Here is a 24,603-nt window from a genome sequence, read left to right on the forward strand (position 1 = left end):
GACAGGTGGCACTGATAACACGTGACACTGATGACAGATGTCACTTATACATGGCAGTGGCACTGATGACAGATGGCACTTATACGTGGCACTGGGGACAGATGGCACTGATGACGGATGGCACTTATACGTGGCACTGATGACAGGTGGCGCTGATGACAGGTGGCACTTATACGTGGCACTGGGGACAGGTGGCACTGATGACAGATGGCACTTATATGTGGCACTGGGGACAGATGGCACTGAGGACAGGTGGCACTTATACATGGCAGTGGCACTGGGGACAGGTGGCACTGGGGACAGGTGGCACTGATGATGGATGACACTTATATGTGGCACTGGGGACAGGTGGCACTGATTACAGATGGCACTTATATGTGGCACTGGGGACAGGTGGCATTGGGGACAGATGGCACTGATAACAGATGGCACTTATACGTGGCACTGGGGACAGGTGGCACTGATGACGGATGGCACTTATACGTGGCACTGGGGACAGGTGGCACTGATTACAGATGGCACTTATATGTGGCACTGGGGACAGGTGGCATTGGGGACAGATGGCACTTATATGTGGCACTGGGGACAGGTGTCATTGGGGACAGATGGCACTGATGACAGATGGCAATTATATGTGGCACTGGGGACAGGTGGCACTGATGACAGATGGCACTTATACGTGGCACTAGGGACAGGTGGCACTGATGACAGATGGCACTTATACGTGGCACTGGGGACAGATGGCACTGATGACACGTGACACTGATGACAGATGGCACTTATACATGGCAGTGGCACTGATGACAGATGGCACTTATATGTGGCACTGGGGACAGGTGGCATTGGGGACAGATGGCACTGATGACAGATGGCACTGGGGACAGGTGGCACTGATGAAAGATGGCACTTATATGTGGCACTGGGGATAGGTGGCACTTATACATGGCAGTGGCACTGGGGACAGATGGCACTGATGACAGATGGCACTTATACGTGGCACTGGGGACAGGTGGCACTGATGACAGATGGCACTGGGGACAGGTGGCACTTATACATGGCAGTGGCACTGGGGACAGGTGGCACTGATGACAGATGGCACTTAAACGTGGCACTGGGGACAGATGGCACTGATGACAGATGGCACTTATATGTGGCACTGGGAACAGGTGGCATTGGGGACAGATGGCACTTATACGTGGCACTGGGGACAGGTGGCACTGATGAAAGATGGCACTTATATGTGGCACTGGGGACAGGTGGCACTGATGACAGATGGTACTTATACGTGGCACTGGGGACAGGTGGCACTGATGACAGATGGCACTGAGTACAGATGGCACTTATACGTGGCACTGGGGACAGGTGGCACTGGGGACAGATGGTACTGGGGACAGATGGCACTAGGGACAGGTGGCACTGGGGACAGATGGCACTGGGGACAGGTGGCACTGGGGACAGGTGGCACTGGGGACAGGTGGCACTGGGGACAGATGGGACAGGTGGCACTGGGGACAGATGGGACAGGTGGCACTGGGGACAGATGGGACAGGTGGGACAGGTGGCACTGGGGACAGATGGGACAGGTGGCACTGGGGACAGATGGGACAGGTGGGACAGGTGGCACTGGGGACAGATGGGACAGGTGGCACTGGGGACAGCACTTTACACTGTTTTTTTTTATTTTTTTTACTTACAGTGACAAGCTGCACGTCGCTCTTCCTCCTCACAGGCTGTCTCTGTGAGGGGGAGAGCGGGCGATGAGAGATGATCTCATGATGTCATCTCTCATTGCCATTGGACACTCAGATCAGTGCTAAATGGCCGCTGTGATTGGCCATTTAGCATGATCTGTGATTGGCTGTTTGGCTGTGTCCAAGGGACACTGCCGAGTCGACACAGTACTTCCCCGATGCGCGCCCGCGGCACGCATCAGGGGAAGTAAACGAGAGGAGGACGCCCAGGGACGCCCGCCCAGCAAGTGCCGTCCGCGCTGTAGCTTGTTATAGCGCGGACGCCTCGTGTAAAGTATGGGCTCGCGGGGCTCGCGGGGCCCCCTATTGGACGGGGCCCATGGGCTTGAGCCCCGTCAAGCCCTATTGAAAGTCCGGCCCTGGGTACAATGTACCCCTACCCATTCACCTGTAAAATAAAAGTACAAAAAAAACCCACAACACACGAGATAAAATACTTTATTGCACAGCTCCGGGGGTCTTCCGTCTTCGGGGGTCTTCTTGCCGGACTCCTCCGCTATCTTCTTGTAGCTCTTTTGCTAGGGGAGGAGTCCGGCTTTCTTCCTCGCCGCCGGCCTCTTCTCCCGACTTTGGGGGTCTTGTCCCCCTCTTCGGTTCTTCTGCCGGGCCACCGCGCCTTCTTATAGCTCTTTTACAGGCGGTGGCCCGGTCTTCTGTCGCCGCCGCCGCCACCAACCCATGTGACATAAAGCCATTTGACACCGCCCCTTGTCCCTATATAAGTGGCCGCGCAGCGCGGCCCTGGCATTGTGGCCAGAGAGATCGTCGAGTCAACATCTCCTGGAGAAGAAGAAGAAGAAGAAAAAGAAGAACGGAAGGCGGCGGCGGCGGCGACAGAAGACCGGGCCACCGCCTGTAAAAGAGCTATAAGAAGGCGCGGTGGCCCGGCAGAAGAACCGAAGAGGGGGACAAGACCCCCGAAGTCGGGAGAAGAGGCCGGCGGCGAGGAAGAAAGCCGGACTCCTCCGCTAGCAAAAGAGCTACAAGAAGATAGCGGAGGAGTCCGGCGAGAAGACCCCCGAAGACGGAAGACCCCCGGAGCTGTGCAATAAAGTATTTTATCTCGTGTGTTGTGTTTTTTTTTTGTACTTTTATTTTACAGGTGAATGGGTAGGGGTACATTGTACCCCATACTCATTCACATAGGGTGGAGGGCCGGTATCCGGGGGCCCCCTTATTAAAGGGGGCTCCCGGATTCCAATAAGCCCCCCGCCCGCAGACCCCGACAACCAACGGCCAGGGTTGTCGGGAAGAGGCCCTTGTCCTCATCAACATGGGGACAAGGTGCTTTGGGGTGGGGGGGCCGCGCGGCCTGGTACGGCTCAGGAGGGGGGGGCGCTCGCTCACCCCCCTTTCCTGGCCGGCCGGGTAGCGTGCTCGGACAAGGGTCTGTTGTGGACTTGGGGGGACCCCCACGCCGATTTTTTTCGGCGTTGGGGTTCCCCTTTAAGTCCATACCAGGCGGCGGGGCCAGCGACGTCTCCTTCGCGGGCCCCGCCTACCTGGAGACGCGCTCGAAATGAGCGTACTTTCCTCCGTGTGTGTGGGCGAGTCCGTTCATTTCAAAAGTAGGGCGGATAGTACGGCGGACTTAGTACGCCATATTAGTCCGCTCAAAAAGTGCCGTGTGTGGGCAAGTAGCCCGTTCGGAAATTCCGACGGACAGTCTGGCGGAAAGTACGCCAGACTAAGTACGTCATACAATCTGCTCGTGTGTACGCGGCATTACCTTTACATACATTAAAAAAACACCAAAAATTACAAAGTTTAAGGAACAGAGCCATAACTTGTGGTGGGAACTTAGTTCTGAATGTCTCAAGGAACTAAATAAAAGTGCGGTGCTTACCAGATCTACAACAGAGTGCCCCCTTCACCAGCTACTTATTGGGGGTCATTGAACCCTATCAGCAGCAAGACCTCCATGTGCAACTTATATCCATAGGACATTACCCTATTCATATGTGCTGGCAAAATAGCAAACTTGCATGCATGGCGAAGGACTACTGTTTGTAGGGTTCAATTAACACCATAAATAGTTTTGGGGGCAGTTGGCCTTTTAAATAACCACTTACACTTTCCTTTAGTATAATATGATAGGAGCAGATTGTGACTCAGTGAGCAGTGCGCACATGTAAAGAGATGGCAGTAATATTTTCCTAGATATACAGGAACAACCTTCACAAATAGTTTTTTCAAGCAAAAGCAGAGCATAGAAATTGGCAAAATAGGTAGAGGGCTCCAGGGGATAGCAACAGCAAATAGGAGCTTGCATTTGAAAACTTGACTGATTAAAGTAGCCATGCAAAGGTATAACACAACAGGTTATGATGAAGTGGGCAAAAAGGAAGCAAAAAACTGCCCACTGAGCCAATGGGAAGCACAGGAGAGACATTTAAAAATAATTTTCAGGTTTAATGGAGGGGGGGAGGGGGGGGTTTGGCCTACTTCTAATAACTTGTCCAAAATCACAACTGTTTGTTGATCTAAAAGTTCAGAGGAGGAACATTTATAATGGCCAGTGTGGGAGAGCAGTAGACTGCTTTAACATCATAGCGCAAGTAAAAAGAAATATTCATATCCCATTTTACGCACAGATATTTACGCACACTAGCTGGTAACCTGTTTACGTGAAGGTAACCTGTTATGTAGATTTACAGGTGTGATGAAAATATTTCTATATAATTACATTTTTGGATCTTCCTGAGCATATAATGCCAAAATAATCACCTAGGATTGGCGGGAATCTTGAAATCTGGGAATGAAATGACACCTGTGACATCATCTTGCGTTATTATGTCCATTTTCACTTTCTCGGGATCCTGTCAATTAAATTATAAACACAATCTATTTTAAAGGGAGTTTAACAGGTCAACATTCCATTATTCCACTCATTCTGTAAGGGCTAAACATATGGATATTGCTTCATTGATTTTAATAGATGCAAAACAACATCAGATCCAGCAAGGCTTTACAAGGCATTTCACAAGCTTCCGGCAGCTTTTCTGAAGCATTTTAAGATCCTTTCAGCCCATTCTGGGGAAGAGTAGGGAGTATTTTAAGATTGCAAAAGGACTGTATGAGGGCTTTGTACATGGTTTCCATTTTTATTACAGTTTCATATCTCTAATCTAATCTCTAATCTAATCTATCTAAAGATATAGATATAGATACGAAATGTTGCATATTATTATTTTGCATTCTCCTTTTCAGCCAGTAGGTGAGCTTTAGGTCTATTTTCCAGAATCTCCCTATTGCTCAATATTGTAAGTGCTTGTTGCTTACAGAGTTCACTAGCTCAAGATGAAATTCACACATACATACACATGAATAAGTTAGAGGAGTGAGTACTCTATTATTGGAAGGCATTTTCTGAGGTTTCCATCTGCCAAAGCCAGGAAGTATGTATCTATTTTTCTGTCTGTCTGTCTGTCTATCTATCTATCTGTCTATCTATCTATCTATCTATCTATCTATCTATCTATCTATCTATCTATCTATCTATCTGTGACGGAACCGATCCCAGCAGGACCTGCTCTGATACTAGTCCTCTGTGCTGTAGCTGCATCTCTCGCAACCTCCTTCTTAATTCCTTTTCCATGGCGGCTGGTATCTGTACCTCTCCTCCTCTCCTGCTATCCGGACCTTGGATCCAGAGGGAGGTTTGGATGTTCCAGACTGCAGGAAGTGTCCCACTGCTTGCCAACAATGTGACGGAACCGATCCCACACTCCGATTGAGTGCTTCCGTCAGTATACCACTTCCTAAGTCTGAATATAGATATCAGATATTCCAACTGCTCACAAGCACAAAACAAGACGACACTTGCTTAGCTGCTTAACATGGACTCAGGATCCTGGATCAGGAGATCCTGAGTCCATGTTGAGCAGCTAAGCAAGTGTCGTCTTGTTTTGTGCTTGTGAGCGGTTGGAATATCTGATATCTATATTCAGACTTAGGAAGCGGTATACTGACGGAAGCACTCAACCGGAGTGTGCGATCGCTTCCGTCACACTATCTTTCTATCTATGTATCTATCTATCTATCTATTTATCTACCTGCTGCCCATCAGCAATGTGAATTGCACAGTGATGCAAACAAATGTAACCACCATCTTCCCTTGCATGTTGCACTCATGTGCTCTTGCAGGTCTTCCTTAGCCCCACTATGGAGGGGACTCAATCAGGGCTCAAAGCTGTAATAATGCTACGTATGTTCCAATAAGCTGAATAAACACAACATAACAATTTACCAAAAAAGTCAGGGTGACCCGGCGGCGGGCTGGTCTCAGCTCCTCATCCATGGAATAGACCCGGATCTTTACTGTGAATATAAAAAAAAAATAGACATTAAAGTGTATATCTGACTTGCTCTATGGACCTGATTTACTAAAGTGAGAAGTGAGGGAACATAAAAAAAGAGAACCTGCATGTATTTTAGAAAAACAATTATAAGCTGTAGAAAATAGTAGAGCTTTTCTTTTTCTGGTTGGATGCTTCAAGCAAACATGGGAATACTATATGTTCCTTCAGCTCAGTTCACACTTTGGTAAATCTGTCACATTTGAGGCATTATCTATGTAGTGTTCATCTAAAAGCATATTTAAATATAAGAACAAAAGTGTAAGGCCGCGTACACACGGGCGGACTGTTCGCCCAACTTTGTCCGCTGAACAGTGTTTGGGCGGACAGTCCGCTCGTGTGTGGGCTTTCAGCGGACAGTTTCAGCGGACAGTTTGACGAACAAGGTTTTTCGGAATTTCCAAAAAACTGTCCGCTGAAACCTTGTTTCAGCGAACAGTCCCCTCGTGTGTAGGCTTGTTCGTCAAACTAAGTTCCGCGCATGCTCAGAAAGGATTTACACGCCGAAAGTTATAATGCAGTGTATAGGACGTCGTATTTTTCGTCCCGTCGTACGTGCCGTTCACGTCATCGCGCACGGTTTCAGCAAACTGTTCGTCCGTCGTGTGTGGCCATGTCCGTCCATGCTAATTTTGAGCGGACTGTTTGCCGAAACTGTTTGACGGACAAAGTTGGGCGAACAGTCCCCGCGTGTGTACGCGGCCTAATGTAATACAGTTTACCAGTCCTGAGATGTGGTGGCTGCAGGGCTGCCGTTAGAAATTGCGGGCCCCATATAGCCTACCTAACAGGGCCCCCCTTCCCAGCTGACAGTGACTGAAGACAAAGATTTATCAGTCCCTTTCTTTGCAGCCTCAGCAGCACAGATTTATGAATGGGAAACGCTCCGAGGCTTCCTGCTGATTCACAAACTGAAGCATAGTAAACACCGTTTACTGTTGTTTTGTGCCTGCAGTAGCTGCTGGCAGGAGCGGAGGGAAGCCGGAGGTGCTGTGGGGCAATCAGGGAGCCCGAACAGCAGATGGAAGGGGTAAATGTGCTAGAACCAATTCCCCTGCAGTGCAGCCAGAGGAGGAAAGAAGAATAGAAGCTGGCAGTGCTGTAGGGGGATGGAGAAGAGGAGCGGTGGCTGCAATAAGACAGCACATTCGGCATTCTTGCTCAGCAGGTACCTGGGCCCCCCTTTTGAGCTAATGGTGCCCCAATCCAGTACAAGAGGGCTGATGTACTGTCTTGTCAGCAGCCCTGGGTGGCTGCATTGATTTCTCTATTTGAATAGTTTTTTATTCCTTTTTTTTCACTTGGTGATGCTGCCAATAACAATATTCTTGTCCTATTGTGAAAATGCTACTTACTGCACTTTATCTATGAAGGGGTAGCATTTTTACCCCAGGTCAGAAGGTGCTTTAGGTCTGCAGAACACCTTAAGCCGGTCATAGATAGATCCAATCTCGGCCAGTCCCAGGGCATTGATGGAAACGGCACAGAGCAAAGGTAGCCCATGGGTAATGTAGTGACCTTATTCCAAGTGCCTAGCATAGCCCAAAAGAACCCATCCCGAGGGTAGTCCTCTCATGTGACCCACACTTGGCGCCTAAAGAGTTAATGTAAAAATAAGGATCAAATGTCCATTTTCAACCCTAACACAACTGCACTTTAGATGCCCAATGTGAGACTATGTCTACTGCATACACCTGAAGACAACCAATAAAGAGATCATGGCATTAGCTAGTTAGTTAGAACTTGTCCAGGCTTGCCCAGCAATCCTCCACATGAACAACACATCTCTGTTTCCTGATTGGCTCCTGCATAAGGCTCCATTTCCTGATTGGTGGATTTCATAATAAGGGTGTATTGTCAGGGCTGGGCTCAGCCCTTCCTTCTCTGAGCTGGCCACTCAGCTGTCAGCTAATTGACAGCTCTTATCTCTTCACAGTTATTCAGCTGTTGATGATATCCTGTTCGTTATTCCTGCCTACTTAAGCCATCCAGTCCAGAGGATCTCTGCCTTCTCCTTGGTCAACATCACAAAAACTATTTAAAAAAGAAAGGGGAAATGAATAAAGGGGACTGGAGGGTAACCAACCCCCGGGACTTTCTTAACGGTACCAAATGTGTACAAACAATAAGTAAAATCAATAAAGTTTTATTAAGTGTACAAAAAGCATTTCTCAGATGAAAAAGACAATTTTGTCCATACATATACAATATGAAAAATATAAATATACAAAAGTTAGTACAGAAGCCTACAAAACTCCACAGATTACCACATTTGTATATGATTTGGCCTGCATTGTTTCTTTGCTACATGTTTCGCTCTTCTGAGCTTCCTCTGGACAATTGCAGCATACAGCAATAGATAGAAAACTGAAAATATACAAAACGTAAACATAAATAATTCTGTGCATACATAAGACCCCAGGGGACAGAATTATTTATGTTTACGTTTTGTATATTTTCAGTTTTCTATCTATTGCTGTATGCTGCAATTGTCCTGAGGAAGCTCAGAAGAGCGAAACATGTAGGAAAGAAACAATGCAGGCCAAATCATATACAAATGTGGTAATCTGTGGAGTTTTGTAACTCATGTACTCATATGACCACTAGCCTTTCTATATATATCTTCTGTCTATCACAAAAACTATCTCCTGCGATCCTGTTCAAGACTTGCTTTGCTGGCATCCCTTCTGGCTCCAGATCCTGCTTGCTGTTCCACTACATTGATCCCTGACTTCTGGCTTGGCTGACTATCCGTTCCGGTTACTGAACTTTGGCTATGTTTTGACTACATATGTTCTTTTTACTTTTATTATTAAACAAGTGTGATTTAACTGTACTTCTGTCTTGGCCTGATTTCATGGTTTCTGACATGTATATAGCAACCGCACCTAGAACAATCGACTTCTGTCAAATGGGCTTGTTGGAAAACTTTCCCCCAAATATATATACCTTTCCCCAGCATGCAGCATTGGCAATAAACTTCCCAGCAGTTGGCCAGAGAGATATGCATATTTATAACTGTGGTTATTCGATCTTCTTACACTATTGCCGGAGATACATCCCAGCTGAAGGAAGAAGAAAACAATAACCAAAACTTAGGGAAATTAACAGAAAGCAGAACTATAAATTCCACTCAGGTTGATTACAATGCAGTAAACTAAACCTAATTAGTCACTTCTGCATGGAGTAGGGTGTCTACACACCATAAGTGTGCCCAAGGGTGTGCCAGGGCACACCATAATCATGCTGGGCAGATTCCCCCTGCTGCTTGGCTGCAGAGAAAGGGACTGAAGAATCTCTGTTCTCAGTCCCTTTCTCTATCTCAAAAGTGAGACATCAGATGTCTGTTTAAACCCCTGGTATTTCACCAAAGCCCCCCAATGGGGCTCCTAAAAAATGTAAAATAAAAAAAATAATAATTAAAAACAATATATTGTAAAAAAGAATAAAATTGTAAAAAAGTTACAATTAAAAAAAAATACAAATGAACTGTCCACTGCTCTACTGACACCAACCTCTGCCCTACTGACATCATCCACTGCTCTACTGACACCACCCACTGCCCTACTGACATCGTCCACTGCTCTACTGACACCAACCTCTGCCCTACTGACATCGTCCACTGCTCTACTGACACCAACCTCTGCCCTACTGACATCATCCACTGCTCTACTGACACCACCCACTGCCCTACTGACATCGTCCACTGCTCTACTGACACCAACCTCTGCCCTACTGACATCGTCCACTGCTCTACTGACACCAACCTCTGCCCTACTGACATTGTCCACTGCTCTACTGACACCAACCTCTGCCCTACTGACATTGTCCACTGCTCTACTGACACCAACCTCTGCCCTACTGACATCGTCCACTGCTCTACTGACACCAACCTCTGCCGTACTGACATCGTCCACTGCTCTACTGACACCAACCTCTGTCCTACTGACATCGTCCACTGCTCTACTGACACCAACCTCTGCCCTACTGACATTGTCCACTGCTCTACTGCCATATATATATAGATATAGACTGTATATATATTTATATACACACGCATGTGTGTTTGAGCTTTGAGGTGCACACCCTAATGCCATAGGCTGCGCACATCTATGCTACACACAGATCTGTAATGCGTATTTATAGACTACCCAGTAGTGATGGACGAACTTCCGACGGGACGTTTCGCGAACGCGAAACGCGAACGGACACAAACGTTCGCGAAAACGACCGTTCGCCGCGGGCTCCATTGACTTCAATGGGAGGCGAATTTCGCAAACCTTTAGGTCGAATTTGCGGCCACGGGGTAATTATTAGGGGGTAGCACGTAGTCCCACCACCTGGACAATAGCATAATACATGTATGAGGTGAATTTGGGATCGATAACTACAAGCATTTTTTTTTTATTTGGGAAATTGTTCTGACAATTCAGGACTATGGAGCTAATGAAGGCAATGGAGGAGAGGGAAGGTCAGGGACCAGGGTAGGCAAACAAGAGGGTGCAGGAGATACAGAGCACTGACAGCAGCACCGTAATACAGAGCACTGACATCAGCACCGTGACATACAGCGCTGACAGCAGCTCCGTGACATACAGCGCTGACAGCAGCTCCGTGACATACAGCGCTGACAGCAGCTCCGTGACATACAGCGCTGACAGCAGCTCCGTGACATACAGCGCTGACAGCAGCTCCGTGACATACAGCGCTGACAGCAGCACCGTGACATACAGCGCTGACAGCAGCTCCGTGACATACAGCGCTGACAGCAGCTCCGTGACATACAGCGCTGACAGCAGCTCCGTGACATACAGCACTGACAGCAGCTCCGTGACATACAGCGCTGACAGCAGCTCCGTGACATACAGCGCTGACAGCAGCACCGTGACATACAGCGCTGACAGCAGCTCCGTGACATACAGCGCTGACAGCAGCTCCGTGACATACAGCGCTGACAGCAGCTCCGTGACATACAGCGCTGACAGCAGCTCCGTGACATACAGCGCTGACAGCAGCTCCGTGACATACAGCGCTGACAGCAGCTCCGTGACATACAGCGCTGACAGCAGCTCCGTGACATACAGCGCTGACAGCAGCTCCGTGACATACAGCGCTGACAGCAGCTCCGTGACATACAGCGCTGACAGCAGCTCCGTGACATACAGCGCTGACAGCAGCTCCGTGACATACAGCGCTGACAGCAGCTCCGTGACATACAGCGCTGACAGCAGCTCCGTGACATACAGCGCTGACAGCAGCACCGTAAGCAGCCCCAGGAGGAAGTCAGCACAGCACAGGGATGGTGTGATCCCCTCATAATAAGAACCCCCAGGAGGAAGTCAGCACAGCACAGGGATGGTGGGAGCCCCTCATAATAAGAACCCCCAGGAGGAAGTCAGCACAGCACAGGGATGGTGGGAACCCCTCATAATAAGCAGCCCCAGTAGAAATATGACACCGCTCAACCTCTTCAAAGAGGAGGGTAGGGGCATATAGTACGGTGTGCTTTTTTGGGTCAGGGAAGTGAGCCAAATGAATTAAGAAGGTCTGTGTGCTTGATTCCAAAAATTGTTTATAGACATATACATGGTCTACTGATCACATGTGTTGAATTCCTCCGAGATCCATGCCTCATTCATTTTTAGAAATGTGAGGTAGTTAACACTGTGGTGAGCTAGGCGAGTACGCTTATCGGTCACAATCCCCCCTGCTGCGCTGAACGTCCTTTCGGACAGGACACTGGATGAGGGGCAAGCCAACAGTTCGATTGCAAATTGGGCAAGCTCTGGCCAGAGGTCAAGCCTGCCCACCCAGTAGTCTAGGGGTTCATCACTCCTCAGAGCGTCCACATCGGCCGTTAACCCAATGTAGTCGGACACCTGACGGTCTAGGCGTTCCCTGATGCTGGATCCGGATGACACCTGTCGATGGGTCGGCTGAAAGAATGACCTCATATCCGAAGTCACCAACACATCTTCAAACCGGCCTCTTCTTGCAGGCGCTGTTGGATTGGTACCCGCAAATCCTTCTCTGGGAGTGGGAATTGCTCCTCTGCCAGCGCACGCAAAAGCAGAATGCAGCATTTCTCGAAGCAAGGCCTGGAAGTGCTGCATTCTGACAGCCCTCTGCGACGGCGGTAACATTTCCGCCATTTTGTGTTTGTACCGGGGGTCTAAGTACGTTGCCACCCAGTACTGGTCCTTGACCCTCATGCTTTTTATACGGGGGTCCCTATTAAAACACTGGAGCATGAAGGCCCCCATTTGCACTAAAGTGGAAGCGGTGTGGTGGCCTGGCTCCTGCTCATCATCCAGGATAATGTCGTCCTCTTCATTCTCCTCTCCCCATCCTCGCACAACAGGGATCCCAGAAAGGTTTAAAGCATGCTCTTCTTGCTCCTGCTCATCCGCCCCGGCACCATCCTCCTCTGACTCCTCATCAGACTCCTGTTGTTGACTTGTCTCAGATAGAGTAGCCCCCCCTGGGAATTCATCCAGCATTGCGACTTCCTCATCTTCCCGCTCCTGCTCCTCCACAGCCTGATCAATGACACGACGCAATGCACGCTCCAGAAAGAAGGCATAAGGTACCATGTCACTGATGGCGCCATGGCTGCGACTGACCAGTTTGGTGATCTCCTCAAATGGCCGCAGAAGTCTGCATGTGTCGCGCATGAGCAGCCACTGGCGCGGTGAAAAAAAACCCAGCTCCCCAGAACCGTTTCTTTCGCAGAGTTCATACAGGTAGACGTTAACTGCACGTTTCTGCTGGAGCAGCCTATCAAGCATATAGAAGGTTGAGTTCCATCGCGTCGGGCAATCGCAAATAAGACGTCTGACCGGCAGATGGTGTCGCCGCTGAATGTCAGCAAGGCGAGCCATGGCCGTGTAAGATCTTCTGAAATGGGCCGAGATTTTCCTTGCCTGCCGCAAGATGTCCTGGACCCCAGGGTATTTGACAAGGAATCGCTGCACGACCAAGTTTAAGACGTGTGCCATGCACGGCACGTGCGTGATTTTGCCCTGTTTCAATGCGCTAAGCAGATTGGCACCGTTGTCACACACCACTTTACCAACTGTCAAATTGAGCGGTGTTAGCCACTCATCTGCCTGTGAACGCAAAGCTGAAAGGAGTGCCGGGCCAGTGTGGCTCTTTGCTTCCAGGCACAACAGACGCAGCACGGCATGGCAACGTCTCACCTGGCATGTGGAATAGGTTCTGGGGAGCTTGGGCGGTGCAGTGGAAGAGACGCTAGCAGCGGAAAAGGAGGAGGCAGCTGAGGAGGAGAGGGAGGAGGATGGAGTAGGAGGAGGAGAAGAAGAGTCAGGCCTGCATGCAATCCGTGGCGGTAAAACCAAATCTACACGGGTGCCACGGGTTACATGCTTGACGGCCGTCAGAAGGTTCACCCAGTGGGCAGTAAAACTGATATACCTTCCCTGCCCGTGTTTGCTAGACCACGTGTCTGTGGTCAGATGTATCTTGGCACCGACACTGTGTGCCAGAGATACATTCACTTGCCGCTGAACATGGCCATATAGCTCTGGGATGCCCTTCTCTGAGAAATACTTCCTTCCTGGGACCTTCCATTGTGGTGTTCCAATGGCCACAAATTTGCGAAAGGCCTCCGAGTCCACCAGTTTATATGGCAGTAGTTGGCGGGCTATGAGTTCTGACAAGCCAGCCGCCAACCGTTGGGCAAGAGGGTTATCCGGCGTCATCATTTTTTTACGCTCAAACATTAGGCCCACGGAAGCCTGCCTTTTTGCAGAAAAATGTGAGCTTGGCGTGATGGAAGGTGGAGTGGAGGACAATTGTGAGGAGAGAGGAGAAGGAGAAGTAGAAGACGAGGCTGGACGGTGAGAGCCTGCAGTGTGGCTTTGTGTGTTCCGTTGCTCCCACTGGGCTCGGTGATGGCTGCTCATGTGCCTTCTTAAGGCGGTCGTCCCTAGGTGAGTATTGGGCTTACCGCGACTAACGCGTTGACTGCAAAGATTGCAGATGGCAACGCTATTGTCAGCAGCGGACACGTTAAAAAAAGCCCACACTGCGGAGCCATGTGCCGGTGTCCTGGGAGCGCCAGATGTGACCGTACATGGTCGATGACTCGCTCCTGATACATTTGCAGTCTGCTTTGTCCCTGCTGTGCAATGTAAGTCATTGCTGCTTCTCCTCCCTATCTGCTGGTCCATATCTCCCTCTGAACTCCCCTCCTCTTCCTCTCTTGTGGGCACCCACGTGACATCACTAGACACGTCATCATCAACGTCACCTTCCCCACCGCTATAAGTAGAGTAGGCAGCAACACCGGGGACCAACCTCCTCCTTGGGCTGATCTGGGTACTGGCGTCAGACTGCTGAGTAGCGCTTGTTGCTACCTCCTCTTCCTGATCCAATACCAAGAGTGGCTGCGCATCAGAAATGTCCTCTTGATATGGATCGGAAAATAATTCCAGTGACTCAAGCGGAAGGTATGTGGTGGTGGTGGTGGTGGTCGTGTTGTTGGTGGTAGTGTCTTTGGGGGTGCACATAGCAGAGAGTGAAGAAGAGGGTGCAGATCGAGAGGATGAGGAGGGTGCAGAAGAGTAAGGCTGAGCGAGCCACTCAACCAAGTCTGGTGCATCCTTTAAAGTAATTGAACGCACCTTCTGCAACTTCCCACTTTGGCTCAAGCCTGTTGCTCCTGCCCTACCCCTACCACCCCTGCGGAAGGGCCTGCCTCTTCCTCTGCATGTCATTTTTTAAATGACCCTGTGACAAAACTCTTAGTCCCTATACCGCTGAAGGACTGCTGCAGTATAGGTGAGCGGTCAGCAGTGGTGCACGTCAACCCTATCTATTGTGGACCTATAGCGGTCCTTACAGAACAGCAGACTGTACCGCACTCAAGCCTATGTACCGTAGCACCCTATACCAAGTTACCAGTCCTTATAAGAACTTTTGTGGACCAAGCAGGTTGTGTATTAGTGTTTAGCAGACTGTACGTCAGTCCCTATACCGCTGAAGGACTGCTGCAGTATAGGGCAGCGGTCAGCAGTGGTGCACGTCAACCCTATCTATTGTGGACCGATAGCGGTCCTTACAGAACAGCAGACTGTACCGCACTCAAGCCTATGTACCGTAGCACCCTATACCAAGTTACCAGTCCTTATAAGAACTTTTGTGGACCAAGCAGGTTGTGTATTAGTGTTTAGCAGACTGTACGTCAGTCCCTATACCGCTGAAGGACTGCTGCAGTATAGGGCAGCGGTCAGCAGTGGTGCACGTCAACCCTATCTATTGTGGACCGATAGCGGTCCTTACAGAACAGCAGACTGTATCGCACTCAAGCCTATGTACCGTAGCACCCTATACCAAGTTACCAGTCCTTATAAGAACTTTTGTGGACCAAGCAGGTTGTGTATTAGTGTTTAGCAGACTGTACGTCAGTCCCTATACCGCTGAAGGACTGCTGCAGTATAGGGCAGCGGTCAGCAGTGGTGCACGTCAACCCTATCTATTGTGGACCGATAGCGGTCCTTACAGAACAGCAGACTGTACCGCACTCAAGCCTATGTACCGTAGCACCCTATACCAAGTTACCAGTCCTTATAAGAACTTTTGTGGACCAAGCAGGTTGTGTATTAGTGTTTAGCAGACTGTACGTCAGTCCCTATACCGCTGAAGGACTGCTGCAGTATAGGGCAGCGGTCAGCAGTGGTGCACGTCAACCCTATCTATTGTGGACCGATAGCGGTCCTTACAGAACAGCAGACTGTACCGCACTCAAGCCTATGTACCGTAGCACCCTATACCAAGTTACCAGTCCTTATAAGAACTTTTGTGGAACAAGCAGGTTGTGTGTTAGTGATTAGCAGACTGTACGTCAGTCCCTATACCGCTGAAGGACTGCTGCAGTATAGGGCAGCGGTCAGCAGTAGTGCACGTCAACCCTATGTATTGTGGACCGATAGCGGTCCTTACAGAACAGCAGACTGTAACGCACTCAGGCCTATGTACCGTAGCACCCTATACCAAGTTACCAGTCCTTATAAGAACTTTTGTGGACCAAGCAGGTTGTGTATTAGTGTTTAGCAGACTGTGCGTCAGTCCCTATACCGCTGAAGGACTGCTGCAGTATAGGGCAGCGGTCAGCAGTAGTGCACGTCAACCCTATGTATTGTGGACCGATAGCGGTCCTTACAGAACAGCAGACTGTACCGCACTCAAGCCTATGTACCGTAGCACCCTATACCAAGTTACCAGTCCTTATAAGAACTTTTGTGGAACAAGCAGGTTGTGTGTTAGTGATTAGCAGACTGTACGTCAGTCCCTATACCGCTGAAGGACTGCTGCAGTATAGGGCAGCGGTCAGCAGTAGTGCACGTCAACCCTATGTATTGTGGACCGATAGCGGTCCTTACAGAACAGCAGACTGTAACGCACTCAGGCCTATGTACCGTAGCACCCTATACCAAGTTACCAGTCCTTATAAGAACTTTTGTGGACCAAGCAGGTTGTGTATTAGTGTTTAGCAGACTGTGCGTCAGTCCCTATACCGCTGAAGGACTGCTGCAGTATAGGGCAGCAGTCAGCAGTAGTGCACGTCAACCCTATGTATTGTGGACCGATAGCGGTCCTTACAGAACAGCAGACTGTAACGCACTCAGGCCTATGTACCGTAGCACCCTATACCAAGTTACCAGTCCTTATAAGAACTTTTGTGGACCAAGCAGGTTGTGTATTAGTGTTTAGCAGACTGTGCGTCAGTCCCTATACCGCTGAAGGACTGCTGCAGTATAGGGCAGCGGTCAGCAGTAGTGCACGTCAACCCTATGTATTGTGGACCGATAGCGGTCCTTACAGAACAGCAGACTGTAACGCACTCAGGCCTATGTACCGTAGCACCCTATACCAAGTTACCAGTCCTTATAAAAACTTTTGTGGACCAAGCAGGTTGTGTGTTAGTGTTTAGCAGACTGTGCGTCAGTCCCTATACCGCTGAAGGACTGCTGCAGTATAGGGCAGCGGTCAGCAGTAGTGCACGTCAACCCTATGTATTGTGGACCGATAGCGGTCCTTACAGAACAGCAGACTGTAACGCACTCAGGCCTATGTACCGTAGCACCCTATACCAAGTTACCAGTCCTTATAAGAACTTTTGTGGACCAAGCAGGTTGTGTATTAGTGTTTAGCAGACTGTGCGTCAGTCCCTATACCGCTGAAGGACTGCTGCAGTATAGGGCAGCGGTCAGCAGTAGTGCACGTCAACCCTATGTATTGTGGACCGATAGCGGTCCTTACAGAACAGCAGACTGTAACGCACTCAGGCCTATGTACCGTAGCACCCTATACCAAGTTACCAGTCCTTATAAGAACTTTTGTGGACCAAGCAGGTTGTGTATTAGTGTTTAGCAGACTGTGCGTCAGTCCCTATACCGCTGAAGGACTGCTGCAGTATAGGGCAGCGGTCAGCAGTAGTGCACGTCAACCCTATGTATTGTGGACCGATAGCGGTCCTTACAGAACAGCAGACTGTAACGCACTCAGGCCTATGTACCGTAGCACCCTATACCAAGTTACCAGTCCTTATAAGAACTTTTGTGGACCAAGCAGGTTGTGTATTAGTGTTTAGCAGACTGTGCGTCAGTCCCTATACCGCTGAAGGACTGCTGCAGTATAGGGCAGCGGTCAGCAGTAGTGCACGTCAACCCTATGTATTGTGGACCGATAGCGGTCCTTACAGAACAGCAGACTGTAACGCACTCAGGCCTATGTACCGTAGCACCCTATACCAAGTTACCAGTCCTTATAAGAACTTTTGTGGACCAAGCAGGTTGTGTATTAGTGTTTAGCAGACTGTGCGTCAGTCCCTATACCGCTGAAGGACTGCTGCAGTATAGGGCAGCGGTCAGCAGTAGTGCACGTCAACCCTATGTATTGTGGACCGATAGCGGTCCTTACAGAACAGCAGACTGTAACGCACTCAGGCCTATGTACCGTAGCACCCTATACCAAGTTACCAGTCCTTATAAAAACTTTTGTGGACCAAGCAGGTTGTGTGTTAGTGTTTAGCAGACTGTGCGTCAGTCCCTATACCGCTGAAGGACTGCTGCAGTATAGGGCAGCGGTCAGCAGTAGTGCACGTCAACCCTATGTATTGTGGACCGATAGCGGTCCTTACAGAACAGCAGACTGTAACGCACTCAGGCCTATGTACCGTAGCACCCTATACCAAGTTACCAGTCCTTATAAGAACTTTTGTGGACCAAGCAGGTTGTGTATTAGTGTTTAGCAGACTGTGCGTCAGTCCCTATACCGCTGAAGGACTGCTGCAGTATAGGGCAGCGGTCAGCAGTAGTGCACGTCAACCCTATGTATTGTGGACCGATAGCGGTCCTTACAGAACAGCAGACTGTAACGCACTCAGGCCTATGTACCGTAGCACCCTATACCAAGTTACCAGTCCTTATAAGAACTTTTGTGGACCAAGCAGGTTGTGTATTAGTGTTTAGCAGACTGTGCGTCAGTCCCTATACCGCTGAAGGACTGCTGCAGTATAGGGCAGCGGTCAGCAGTAGTGCACGTCAACCCTATGTATTGTGGACCGATAGCGGTCCTTACAGAACAGCAGACTGTAACGCACTCAGGCCTATGTACCGTAGCACCCTATACCAAGTTACCAGTCCTTATAAGAACTTTTGTGGACCAAGCAGGTTGTGTATTAGTGTTTAGCAGACTGTGCGTCAGTCCCTATACCGCTGAAGGACTGCTGCAGTATAGGGCAGCGGTCAGCAGTAGTGCACGTCAACCCTATGTATTGTGGACCGATAGCGGTCCTTACAGAACAGCAGACTGTAACGCACTCAGGCCTATGTACCGTAGCACCCTATACCAAGTTACCAGTCCTTATAAGAACTTTTGTGGACCAAGCAGGTTGTGTATTAGTGTTTAGCAGACTGTGCGTCAGTCCCTATACCGCTGAAGGACTGCTGCAGTATAGGGCAGCGGTCAGCAGTAGTGCACGTCAACCCTATGTATTGTGGACCGATAGCGGTCCTTACAGAACAGCAGACTGTAACGCACTCAGGCCTATGTACCGTAGCACCCTATACCAAGTTACCAGTCCTTATAAGAACTTTTGTGGACCAAGCAGGTTGTGTATTAGTGTTTAGCAGACTGTGCGTCAGTCCCTATACCGCTGAAGGACTGCTGCAGTATAGGGCAGCGGTCAGCAGTAGTGCACGTCAACCCTATGTATTGTGGACCGATAGCGGTCCTTACAGAACAGCAGACTGTAACGCACTCAGGCCTATGTACCGTAGCACCCTATACCAAGTTACCAGTCCTTATAAGAACTTTTGTGGACCAAGCAGGTTGTGTATTAGTGTTTAGCAGACTGTGCGTCAGTCCCTATACCGCTGAAGGACTGCTGCAGTATAGGGCAGCGGTCAGCAGTAGTGCACGGCAACCCTATGTATTGTGGACCGATAGCGGTCCTTACAGAACAGCAGACTGTACCGCACCCAAGCCTATGTACCGTAGCACCCTAGACAGACCAAGTTACCAGTCCTGATAAAGAGCTTTGTGGAACAAGTGAGTTGTGAATGATTAGCAGACTGCAGCAGAAGGGCAGCAGTCAAGTATAATATTCTTTCTATATAGAATAATATAATATTAAAATAATAATAAAAGAATATTATACGTGTACAAGCCTATTACCGTACCACTGATACCAGTCCTGAAAAGAACCTTTGTGGAACTAATAGTAACAGCAAGTCTTTAAAATTATCCTCACTGCCTGACACACTGCTTCCTGCCTGTCCCTATACAAATTGGCAAAAAAGAGTAGGCTGGAACGATTAGCTGGAATAGCTCTTTTGTGGACCTGATAGTAACAGCTAATGATGATGATGATGATGATGATGAAGAAAGACTAATCTGGCTGAGCTGTCCCTAAAATAGCAGCATACAGCGCTCTGTCCCTTTATCTAAACTGACAAAAGAAACTCAGGCTGCTGACCTAACACCTATACCAGTCCTGAAAAGAACTTTTGTGTACCAAATAGCTAGCGTTTTCTCTGTCCCTACTCCACACAGGATCCTTTCCCTACAGTGACAGAAGAAAGAATGTAAAATGGCCACCGGATCGGGTGTATTTATAGGTTAGGGGGAATGTCCAAGTGTCCATGAGCTGTCATGTCTCAATTGGTTGTCCTGTAACACATGATAAACGTGTCACGAAAGGTTAAAGTTCTTGTATACATTAAACACGTAAGTCCGCCGGGGCGAACGACGGAAAAAGGCGTTCGAACCCGCGGACGGCGAAAGTCGGAAATTCGCCGCGAAACGACCGCCGGGCGAACCGTTCGGCCATCACTACTACCCAGTACAGTCAGTAAAGTATAATCACTAAGCAGAAAGTACAGCCTGCATATGAAATGAGCAAAAATGGCTGCCCTGTCTACCATATGCAATAAAAATATAATAGAGTGCAGATTATTTAGGAGGTTCCCTCCAGGCGAGGGAAGCATTTCATGACGATACCAGATTGGTCGGGCGTGTAGACAGCTTTGTCAGTCTGGATGAAAAGGAATCCATTATTGTAACTAACTTCCACTTTTTCCTCTTTGGTGAAAGATTTTGATTGTGCTTGAAGGTAGATATACTGCACTCCGCTATTTTTATGCGGTAAATCTTTTGGCTGAATCTGCAGAAAACAAGAAATGGAAGTCAGCAAATGATATATATTTATAATAGAATGAATATCTGTAATAGCCAAGTGCAACCAATCACTGAACTGTTCACACGTTCACCTGGCAGTTTAGCTAAAGTCATACAATCCCCTCAGGTCACCTTAAAGGAGAAAATCTGTAAGGTGACCTTACACTGGATCCCATCCTCCTCCGTCCTGCTGTACTGTAATCCCGCAAACCCGCTCAGCCAGGGACAGGAAAGCTGCTTCACCGGTCCAGGGATTTGAAATCCTCTTGGCTTTCTCTCCTCTCCTTGCAGGGCTGACAGCACAGACTAGACGGGTTCTGATAGGTCAGCGCCATTCGCGTGACAGTGCTGACCAATTAGAATGTCTATTATACGCACACGCTGAGAGGTACAAAAGGATTTTGAATTCCCGGACCAGATAAGGCGGCGTTTTGGTCCCTAACAGAGCAGGATCTCGGGACTACAGTACATCGAGACTGGAGGGGGGGGGTGGGGAGGGGGACCAGTGTAAGGTCACTTTACAGATTTTCTATAAAGGTAAACGTACACTTTAAAAAATATGTAAATGCAACATTTTATTTCCCTGATATGTTCCTGCTGTACCATGTACTTGTATGAAAAATTATACTGGTCTCTTTGCATTGCTTCCTTTTTGTAATATACTCTGTGTTACTGCCAGTCCCTCTGCTTTCCTATTTTTAAAAAACTGACCACACTAGGCATGAGAGCACAGTGTGCTCAATTTTCTAGCTGTGCTGAGAACTCTGCCTGCTCTCCTCCAATGATCACACTTGTCCTGACATGCCCCCCCTGCACAGTCATAAAATGTGAGGGCCAGTGTCCTGCTGTTTCTCATCCCCTAGCTCTCTGAGCTTATGTAGCTGAGAACAGAGGGCATGTGATCACTTATAAAAAAGGGGTAACAAGTTATTTATAATGTTTTTTAATTTTTTTTTATGTATTCACAAATGTTTTGCCTTTTTTTTTTTTCTATTTTAAACTGAATGATTTGTTTTACAAGGTGAGTGTTTATTTATACTTTAATTTGAGTATTATAAATACAAAAATACATTACAGCAAGTTAAGCAGGCTTTTCAAAATACTTCTGGCGTAGAGCTTCCTTCGTCTGTTGCATGATTCAATACAGTGTAACCTCTTAGTCCTTGTACACACGGCCGGACATTCTGACGGAAAATGTCCGATCGGACCGTGTTGTGGGATAATCCGACCGTGTGTGGGCTCCATCTGACTTTTTCCGTCGGAATGTCCGACCAACAAAGTTTGAGAGCTGGATATAACATTTTTTCGACAACGTGATCCGATCGGACTTTGTCCGATCGTTTGTAGAGAATTCCGATCGGACAAAGTGCCACGCATACTCAGTTCAAATTCCCAGACCAAAGCTATTGGCTACTAGCCTGAACGTAGTCCCGTCGTAACGAAATAACGTCATCATGTTACGAACGATCTGATTTTCCGACAACTTTGTCCGACCGTGTGTATGCAACACCAGTTTCAGACAAAATCCCACGGATTTTGTTGTCGGAATGTCTGACCGTGTGCACAAGGGCTTAAAGAAGAGCTCCAGGCAAAAAAATGTTCTCCTATGCAGTAGGACAGTGCCCACACTGCATGGGTTAACTGCTTGTTTTTGTCTAAGGGATTTCAGAGTGGAGATATAATTACCTAATCTGCTGATCCTCCAATGCAAGACTGGTCCCAGGCACTCCTGTGCCCCCTGCACACTAGCTAGTCTTGTGAATAGACTAATCCTGATGTCATCATGCCCATAGACCGGCTCTGGATTTGAGGAGGGCAGGAACAATCCACTGCTGGAAGTGGGGGGGGGCGTGGTTTTCTGGAGGGTCGAAGGATCAGGTAAGTATAGTCTTTTGACTTAAAGCGGAGGTCCACCCTAAAGTGGACCTTCCGCTCATCGGAACCCTCCCCCCCTCCGGTGCCACAATTGGCACCTTTCAGGGGGGAGGGGGTGCAGTTACCTGGATAATCCAGGTAACTGCACCCACTTCCGGGATAGCTCTCTGCGGAAAGGGGCGTAACTTACGCCCCTTTCCGCAAGTGCCCGCCCCTTCCCGCAAGTGCCCCGCTGCCTGCTGGGAAACACACAGATCCCAGAGGCAGCGGGGAGCGTCCTTATTGCGCAGCGCGATTCGCGCATGCGCAGTAGGGAACCGGGAAATGAAGCCGAAAGGCTCCATTTCCTGATTCCCATACCCAAGATGGCGGCGGCAGGACCCGACAGGCGACCTAGAGATCGGCTTCGGGTGCCGACATCGCGGGCGCGCTGGACAGGTAAGTGTCACTATTTTAAAAGTCAGCAGCTGCAGTATTTGTAGCTGCTGGCTTTTAAAAAAAAAAAAAAAAACGCGGAGTGCCGGTGGACTCCCGCTATAAGCAGCAGTTAATCCATGCAGTGCGGGAGCCCCACTGCATTGGAGATTTTTTTTTTCTTTTCATGGGGTTATGCTTTAATCCTGACTGTATGCCTCTTGTGTGGGTATTGCAGGGAGCTCAGAGACAGGGTGGCACTGGAATCAGGAAACACACTGGCTGTATATTCACCACTTTAGAGCTTTTGGGAAGATGGGGATACTGACAACAACAAATCAGTTTCAATCGACTGAATCTGTTATAAAGGACAGAGCCCACACATACCTGGAGGTTGACCAGTCCTTGGAACTTGTTGGCTGGAGTCAGATCAATGCTCTGCACAGCATACGTGGTCCTTTTATCTGGGAAACTGAGCAGCGAAATTTTTATCGGGAAATTTTGCGTTTGCCCAAAAGCCTGAATGACTACAGTTTCCTGTGCTCCAATTCTCCATAGCCGGGGCCCTGTCACCAGGTACCTGCAGAGAAAACAGAATAATATGCATGTGAACAAAAAAATGAGGAGTGCTCTTCTGGGGCTATTGTATGTTAATCATTTCTTTTTTTTTTTTTTGTTCAATAGTTTTTATTCAAATTTTGCAGAATAACAATGTAAAAAGTTACATATTGACTTTCGTACATTATAGTCATACAACAACAGTAAATAAGAAGCAACGTAAAGATAACCATAGATCGATATGCACTCTCATATGAAAAGCAATACGGTACGCTTAAACATCTTGTTTCCAATCATATACCATAACTATACTTTATATCCTGATCTTCCTTCCACCCTGAGTGCCCCATCCGGGATCTAGCTGCACCTCTAGGGGTGGGATTCTATGCTTCCCAGGATTTTATTCATAGTTTAAGATTGGATTAAATGAGCTTCCAAGCAAGGTATCCACTCATGTCCAATAAATTTATTCCGAGTCTATGCTTGGAGGTAGTCATTTCCCTCAATGTTATCTTCAACATGCGATAAAGAAAGTCAATAGTTGGGGGGGAAAACCATAACTATAAATGGGTAGGAAGGAGGGGAAGGGGGGAGAGAGGAAAAGTAAGAGCATGGGCGTCCGCAGAACTTTTTTCAAGGGGGGGCATAAATTTAGAGTCACCCATGCGCCGCCCCTTTTCGACAATGTCATTATCACATTATCATGGTCAGAGACTGCAGACTTAGTACAATCCCTAGGATAAGTAATGTATAATGGCCAACAGGCCCTCTTGCCAGACCCAGCGAAACAACACCAGTGATCCCTCCGGCTGGACAATCACTCACTCGCCCCGGGGGCGACTCTGGTCAGTAGTGTAGCATGTCTGTACCCTGGCAGTGACTCAGTCTTTCTCTCTGGCGGTACTGGGCAGCATGGCTCTCTCTGGTGGTGCTGGACAACATGG

General features: G+C 48.5%; 1 protein-coding gene across 2 annotated transcripts in view; it reads right to left on the bottom strand.

Annotated features, from left to right (window-relative positions):
- Nucleotides 1-24,603, bottom strand: part of C5 (complement C5) — a 171,513-nt gene that overhangs the window by 126,675 nt on the left and 20,235 nt on the right. For both annotated transcript variants that reach the window (XM_077479159.1, XM_077479158.1), the window contains exons 2-5: nucleotides 23,489-23,681; nucleotides 20,636-20,798; nucleotides 6,001-6,071; nucleotides 4,479-4,570 (exon numbers count right to left, since the gene is read on the bottom strand). In XM_077479159.1, coding sequence (XP_077335285.1) covers nucleotides 4,479-4,570; nucleotides 6,001-6,071; nucleotides 20,636-20,798; nucleotides 23,489-23,681 — 519 coding nt within the window. The remainder of the gene's footprint in view (nucleotides 1-4,478; nucleotides 4,571-6,000; nucleotides 6,072-20,635; nucleotides 20,799-23,488; nucleotides 23,682-24,603) is intronic.

The sequence above is a fragment of the Lithobates pipiens genome, unplaced genomic scaffold (assembly GCF_037356315.1).
Source record: "Lithobates pipiens isolate NorthernLeopardFrog02 unplaced genomic scaffold, aLitPip1_a1.2 Scaffold_14, whole genome shotgun sequence".
Taxonomy (NCBI): Eukaryota; Metazoa; Chordata; class Amphibia; order Anura; family Ranidae; genus Lithobates; species Lithobates pipiens.